Genomic DNA, 8,439 nt, shown 5'->3' with positions numbered 1-8,439 from the left:
AACCAAAAAAAACATGGGACTAAAATTGCTTTTCAGACATTTAAAAAATAAAATTGTAATATAAATATTTTTAAAATTAGAGAACATAATTCTGTCAAAAAAGTTGAAGAAAATAAGTCACATAATAATATCAAATTATATAATAATTTATCATTAAAAGCATTAGTTTGAATTTCAACTTCTGTGAAATGTATGAAAATTAAATATTCTTTCACAAAAGAGAGAAAACAAACTTGATAAAATATTACTTGTAAAGACTGGAAAGAAGTCAGCTTTAAAAGAGGACACGTGGCAGTAAATAATGAGATTGAATCATTTAAAATAAAATAATTTTAAACATAAGAATTCTGGACTCAAGATCACTCCATTATCTGAGGAAACCTTTGTCACTCTTCAAAGCTCTTTCTCCTTTCTCCGCCTTCTCTCTACCAAATCTCTTTACTGAGCCATTTGATTTTCGGTCAGGTGGTGCCCAAGCATCCACAACGTAGAAACCTTCAAAACCGACCGATCAGTTTCGGGTCTTAGTCGGATAAGTGGCTCTATCCATTTCTCCGTTGTTCTTGAACTGGGGCATGCAACCTTTGTTGGTTGCATGCGTCTTGTGTTTTCCCTTTTCTGTTCTCTGCTAAATTTTGAGCTCTAAGTGATGTTTTCATCACCATTTCGGTGGTTGTAGGGCACTGTTTAGGTTCTTCACTGAGTAGGGTACTGTGGAAGCGGTGTTGTGAGCTAGGCTGTTCAACTCCAAGGTAAGGGAAGCTAGATACTTTTTCTATGGTTTGTATGAACAATGCATGTGCTAAAATCCGTAATATTTTGTTGTTTGATGAACAAGTTTGTGTTTAGAGTGACCTTGTTTTGTATGCATCTGTATGAGCACATGTGGAACTGTGAATTGATGTTGTAAATTGATCTAGGGGAAATGTATTGATGTGATTGAGTTCATTGGTGAGGTAGAGATGTTATGAAGGTTATTAGATAGGGGGTTAAGTGAAACTATAGTGTTTTTGGGGCAAATTAGTGATTTTGGGCATTGGAGGTCTTGAGTGCAATTGGGTTGTTTGGGTAGCTTAGATAGGTCAATTTTGACTTGTTAGGAACATCAAACTGGTCTAAAACAAGTTACAAGTGGTAAAATTGAATTTGGGTCACTAAGTTGTTGATTTTGGTGGTCTAGAGTAGAAATTGAGTCTAAATCACTTTAGAGTTGTAGTAGGAACGTTTATAATCAATTAGACAAGTTTAATTAGGTCTAAATCACGAATTAGAGGTATTAGAAGTTGGTAAAATGGCCTAGAAATGATAATGGGGTGTGTGAATGCATAATTCTGCAGAACTTGAGTTCTGCAGATTATGCAGTCTCGTTATGCGAATGGTCTCGCATAGCGAGTCCCTATAGAGAGTGCTCATTGTCTGGGTCATTCGTTGTACAAGCTGGTGTGTTGTGCGAATAACCAGAGGGTGTTACTCTCTGCCTTGTGATTCGCATTGCGAATCCTATCACTATGCGACTGGTGATGGCCTGGAGCCACTGCCATTTTAATTAGAAAGGCGAGATAGGCGCAAAGCGAAAAGGTTTGGGGGTGTGCTCTCTGTTTGAGCTCTCGCATAGCGACCTGAGTGCGCTATGCGAGAGACCTAAGGCTTGTAGCCTCAGTGAGTTAATTCGCATAGCGAATTGGGGTGCGCTGTGCGAGACTCTCATGTCTCGCCTTGCGAGTAGGATGCGCTCTGCGAATGCTCTGAGTCCATATTTCTCTTTTGCTCTTGCTTTGGTTAAATTAAGTGTGTGGAATGATTGGAATGCATAGTATGATGGTGATAATGTTATTTCATTGAAAGTATGTGAATGTATGAGACATGTTTGGTGGTTGAATATAACAAAGTGTGGTTATTGGACGTAATTCCATGATCCTCAAGGAGAGGATCTATGGTGGTGTCCTTGATGTGTTTTAGAATGATTTGCATGGAAGCTCAGTCTTGGGGGTTATCCTGAAACTATAATGGTCAATCATTCTCAAGTAGAGAGGATTGAACCATGTCGTGAGTAGTAACAGGAGGTCTTAGTCTTGGAAGCTTCCAGTATGCTCCAAGGCGCGGTACAGACTAACCTTGTGAGTGTGGTAGGGTGAAACCCATTGACAACGGCTTTCCAAAGCAGTAGAAGCCACCACGAGTGCATGACCCGTCATAGCTCGATAATCATTCTAAGTTCGGACGAATCAAGTACAAAGTGTAACAAATTATGTTTGTTTAGTCTAGTATATATCTCTTTAATTGTCTATCTGTCTTTAAGTTATATCATTTTGAAATACTTTATTATATAGAAAGTTTTAAATTATGGCTTCTTTCCGATAACTATAATCTTAATAACTTATCTATAAATCTACTTCTAACTATTGTATTATATTATATTTGATAACCTCAATATCATATATTTTCTATATAATATGAGACGTTAGTATTTGGATTTGTACAACGCTAGCATGTGTTGATTAATTCTGAATCAAAATTTAATTAGTTCAAACAAACAAAAATCAAAATGAAAAATCATATAGCACTGCAGAAAGTAACTCTTCTATATCCACAAATTTAGATATATACTCGTACATTTAGAAAAAAAGGTCATGTTACATTTTAACAATTCAAGTATTGAACCATCTTCGGTCCCACTCAAGATTCCGGTACCGGCCGCCGGAAAAACCAAACAAAAAAGAGAAAAACCTAATCTTCCGAGATACTCTCCAACCGCGGCCGCCACAATCCACCACGCCCGTTCCGGCGATCCCGCCGCGAGCATTTCTTCTCCTTAGAAATTACTGAGCCTTGGTCATCACATTGTTGTGAAGACGACAAATCGTTGTTACTCTTCTTGGAACACACTTTGTTGTTAACCTCGTTCTTTTCATTATCAATATGACTTGTGCGGCCACTCACATGCTTGACGTGCCTTCTCTTCTCCGGCGGCAGCGACGCCGCGGGGATCAAGAAATAGATGCTTCCTCTCTTTAGCTCAGTCTCCGGCGAGAGGATCAGAATCCGGCGAACCACGCCTTGGGAACTGGGCTTGCTCAAAACGTGGTTTGGATTGGCCTTGAGAACTTCCCCTGCCGTGATTGGACGCGTGATTTCCTCCACGCAGCCGTTCAGGTGGACTATACGGATCAAATCGAGAGCTCCACACGGAAGAACGCAAGCCAAACAGCACCTTAAGCTATTTCCCATTGTTGTTGCTCTGTGAATGAAGTTCCTCCTCCTCTTTTGTTCCAAACTTTGAATGGTAGTTGTTGAGTTCTGTGTTTGAGACGCGTATTTATACAGCGAACGAGCGTGAGTACGATTATAATAATGCAAATATGAATTTAATAATAATTGTGGAGGGGAATTGACGAAACTACCCATCAGAAAAGAATGGTTTTCAATTTTTTGCGTTTTGGCTTTCTCGCAGTCACTCTCACATGCTATGGTGGTGGGGTTCCTTCCTTCTGTAATCTTTCATCGCTTCTTAGCCGCCTAGGGTTGCTGCCATGTAGTTAATTGAGGAGTGTTAAGATTAATTTCCATCATTAATTGATCTTAATTAAGAAATTATGGTTCTCAAATGCAGACTTAATAATAATAACGTTATAACGTTATACAAGAGTGAGTTGACATTGAAAACTAGAGCTTATCAAGTTGGTAACGGGTTCCTCTTCTTTTTCTCTTTTTGCTTCAGCTTTATACCTTTGTGCACGAAAACATTAGCCTTTTTGTGGAAAGTTTAAGTAGGCGTGTATAATATGCGGTTTACCCTAATTCAGCTTAGGCACGCAGTCAAAACTTATCCACAGAAAAGTAAGAAACAACCAGGAAAATACTTCTGACTTGACATTACAATTAGCCGAACTTACACAATAATTTCCACACCATTCTTTTAGTTCCTTTCATGACACAAAAAGAAAATCAACAATGCCACGTTTAACATATTCTCGATTTACACAGTACAAAAAAATAGTATCCTACAGTATAGACAATAAATATGTCTCCTTTAGCCATTTTATTTGATAAAAAATAATTAACTGGTATAGATATGATATGATAGTCATTTTGAACTCAGTTATTTTAATAACAACTTATATAATGTACTTTAACTTTGATCCTCCTAATTTCACATATATGTATATAAAATAAATTCAATTTGTCTTTGATCTTCTTTAAAGAGAAATAAACTTCACTCAAATCAGACACGATTTGGAGGAAAAGAAAATCGTAATGAATAATGTTTGAATCGTTTTTGGGGAGATCGAAGATTTGGGACTGGAGATTTCAGAAAGTTTTTAATTTATCTTTTTGTTTCTTATTTTATCCACGATTAAATTATGTTATCATGGATTTTGTTTTCTATGCCTCCATTCCAAAGTAAGTTTCCTAATGAATTCACTTTTGCTCATTTTTCTTTTCCTCGTCAACAATAATAATTATTTATGTAGGTAAGTACAATCTACATATAAATTTTATTTTGTAACCAATTATCTACAAAAAAATTCAACCTTTTCTTGTAATGGATAATAAACCACTCTTCTTTTATCCATTCTTTTCTATTTTTACAACTTTTGTCGTTTCCATTCTTTTAATACATTTTGTTCTTGTTATGTTTACAAGTGGAAAATATCCTAAGTCTACCAAACCATATCCATTACACGGAATATGAAGCTTGTTTAAATGGTTTTACTTCTTTCCAGAAACTTCAACTACATCTCAATCATAACTAGTATTTTTATTTAGTCATTTTTTTCCTCCTCAATTGTCTCACCTTAAATTCTACCTTTCTATATACTCTCAACTTTATTTAAACACATAAAATTATTATTATGTTAGATAATTAAAGTGAGTTTAACATCTACCTTTAGTAAAAGGGATAAAGTTAAGCGTCATATAAGATGTAGACCTATAAATATAGTATTAAGACTTTGGGTTAAAGATAGTGTCAATTTTTATGTGAATTGAGTTTATATCTGGGAGTGTATTCTATTAAGATGAACCACAATATAAGTAAATTGGTACTTGTGGTTAGCTCGAACATAGGTTTTAAGATGACTTATATCGCAAACGACTCTAATAGCACTATTAATTTTTTTATGGGAGATTCACTCACAAGATAACACCAATGAGATATTGAGTTTAATTCATATAAGAGATTGATACCATTTTTAACCTAAAATCTATTAAGACAATAAATTTATCGATATTTTTTCTTATATATGTTCAATTTTCTCATATTTATTTAACATGAAATTTAAAATTATACTTGAATTTTCCAATATTATAACATAAATGGAGTTTCTCCCAATTTTGTTCTGGAAAAGTAAATTTTGTTGCATCAATAGTTTTTTCGTTCTTAAGGTACAACTAGACCCGTCAATTTGGTCCTCTTACATGGTTTGGCCCTAATTCACGTGGGTTGGGGCCAGAAAAATCCACAGGACCAAAAAGCCCCTTGTAGAAAAAACTCACGGGGCCAAAATATCTTCAAAAGCCTTGTGGGTCAGGGCCAACCCATGGGCCTTTTTTTTAGAAAAAATGTTCATTTTGAATATAAGAAAAAAATATAATTAACTCCTAATTTGTTATAAAAATAGTTACTATAGAAAATAAATTGAAATTTTTATAGGAGGAGAGTTATAGAATCAAGAAGCAAAAGCAAAATGACAATATTTATTGAGTTAGATTCTCTAAGTATATAATTAAAGGATCATTTTATAAATTAGAAATTTAAATATTTAATTTCACTTTTTTTAGTTTATAAGTCAGAAATTAACTTTCTATCTAAAATTATCTTAATTGAAATTTAAGAGAAGATTTTCTCTAATTGAAGCTCTTAATTTAAAAAAAAATGAGGATTCTTTATTTTTTTTAGAAAGCTATTGAAAAAGAAATTAAATATAAATGATTTTCTTTTTCATTTTATACTCAACAAATCATGCTCATAACATAAATAATAAGTAAAAAGAGAAAACTCAAACCTGGTGTAGGCTGCATGGAGTTGTATTGGCCCATAGGATTCAATTTGGTCGTACTACTCACTCAAAATGTTTACATTTTAAATGTCATAAACATAAACATACATTTATGTTATGTGTTCTAATTGAAAGTTAAAAATAAATTATTTAATGTCATAAATATAACATTTGTCACTCTTTAGTACTTTTAAGTCTATTTAAAATTTTCATTTTTTTTATAATTTTTTAAGAAATTAACTTTCTTTTTATAATATATCTTATGGTGATTTTGAGAAAAGATTATCAGAGAAAAGAAATAAAATAAAACATAAGTTTAATTTACACATAAAATATTAATACTATTTATGATCCAAAAAATTTAGATAATAAATTTTTGAATTATTTTTAATTTTAAATAGTTAAAAACAGATTGAGTGATATTTTAGAAGTCGAGAAAACAAAACAGGGTTTTTAAGAACGGTAAAAGCAGTGTAAATATTATCTTGGGGTTATTTTGATATTACTAATTATATATAATTTTCTAATAATTGGTGCAATATAAGACATAATTGTATTAAAATTAACAACAAAATAAAACATTTTTAAAATATTTTAGTAAAATAAATTTGTAATACTATTTAGTTGTATAAAATTAAGTAATTGTTTTTAATTATTTAAAAAAATGGTTATTTTGAATATTAAATATTCTATTAAACTATAATTAATTAGTTTTATTTAATAATTTGAAATAAAAAATCAATTACATGAATATAAAATTTTGTACTTTTAATAGTTACTATGATAATGTTGAAGTTTAGTTTCAAAAATTTTTTTAGTGGGGCTAAACCCACCTTAACCCTGACCCTAACCCCCTTGAGAGGGAGCTTTGGGGGTTGGGGCTTTTGTTTTGCCCCCATTTGAGGGGTTTCTTAAGAGGAGGCTTTTTCAAGAATGAGTTAGAACTAGCTCCGGAGTCATGAGTCAAATTGACAGCTCTAGGTACAACTACCTCGATAAACAAATTTTTCCAACATATCCATTGAATAAAAGATAAAGATGACTTTGATTCCATCCTATTACCCTAGAATCAACGGTTAAATTTGAGATATTTTATAACTCTATCTTCACAAACAACACAATTCTAGAACATAACAATTACGCTCTTCATAAACTCCACGATATAATTGCATACCAAGAATGTTTTCACTCAATTTTCCTTTCGAATACCTTACCAAGTCTAGAATATATGATACTTTTAATTACAATGTTTTCATTCAATTTTCCTTTGCATATTCTTTTTCTCCGGTAAACTAGGTGCATTTTGAAATCTTTCTTTCTTCAAGAGTTTGTCTCTTAAGTATTCCCAAGTTAAAGCGAAACACCTTATAGAAGAGATTTCACATTTCCACATTCTCTTAATGTATTCATTTAAATTATTATTTTTGTTATAGAACAAGCTTAAATAGAAAAATATAAATTTTCATCAATGTTTAAAATCAATGTTTAGATTAAAAAACTTATTTTAGTCATGTTTATTGTTTAAAAATGAATTTTAAATTTAATTCAATCTTACAAAATTAATTTGTAAGATAAGGTTTGTACCAATTATATATATGAAATTGTTTTATCTTCAGTCGATGTGTGATTTTCAATACACCCCTCACTATATATATAAAAATTATTTACTTATATAAAAACTCATTTGAATATTATAATTACTTTTTTCTTCTTCAAGCAAGATTTCAGAAGCAAAATATCTGTTTTTTAATAGGAAAAAATTATGTATTGCTATTACTATATATAGAATTACATAAAGTAGATTCCAATTACATACATATCCTTCTTGAATTTCTGCCTCAACTATTCAAATTAGCCCCTTAAATTTCACCTCTAATCTCACAGTAATTAAAACCTCATACTGAACTAAAAATTCAGTACAACCTATGACTGTGTTCAGGAATAGAACTAGTCAAATTATCACCTTAACATTACTCCCATTAACTCCAAAAAGTCACCCAAATATCATATAATGAAACTATGTAATGACAATAAAAAATGTGCATGAGTAGTGTAAAAGTGTAAGGTAAATCACTTGAACCATCTCTAGTCCCTGCCTCAACGGGATCCTATCACCATAGTTAATCTAGATTATTCTAAAATATTTTTTTCTGAGAATAAAAAAAAGTCGGATTAAAAATACGATCTATTACTTCAAAATCGTAAACATGTATTGCTTAAATCCGTAAATTTGTAATATTTCCCTAATCTTTAACTCTTAAAAAACTGTCTATAAACAAAAAAAAAACGTATAGCTTATAAAAAATAAATCATTTAAGTGTGAAAGTACTTTGAAATCTTGTATTTTCATCCCTTTCTACGCACATGTTAATATGTGCGTAATCTATTTGTTTGTACTTAAAAATATGACTAAAACATTTTTAAGTAGTTATATAAACTT

The 8,439-nt window shown here is 31.8% G+C and overlaps 1 protein-coding gene across 1 annotated transcript; it reads right to left on the bottom strand.

Moving 5' to 3' along the window:
* Nucleotides 1-2,558: 2,558 nt before the first annotated feature.
* On the bottom strand, nucleotides 2,559-3,297 carry LOC124841424 (uncharacterized). The gene has a single exon (XM_047317692.2). The coding sequence runs from the start codon at nucleotides 3,226-3,228 to the stop codon at nucleotides 2,728-2,730; it is 501 nt and encodes a 166-aa protein (XP_047173648.1). The 5' UTR covers nucleotides 3,229-3,297; the 3' UTR covers nucleotides 2,559-2,727.
* Nucleotides 3,298-8,439: the final 5,142 nt, after the last annotated feature.

This window comes from Vigna umbellata, chromosome 1 (assembly GCF_029865625.1).
Source record: "Vigna umbellata cultivar VRB3 chromosome 1, Vumbellata_1.0, whole genome shotgun sequence".
Classification (NCBI taxonomy): domain Eukaryota; kingdom Viridiplantae; phylum Streptophyta; class Magnoliopsida; order Fabales; family Fabaceae; genus Vigna; species Vigna umbellata.
Note: the sequence above shows the minus strand (reverse complement) of the source record. Positions and strands in the feature narration are given on the sequence as shown.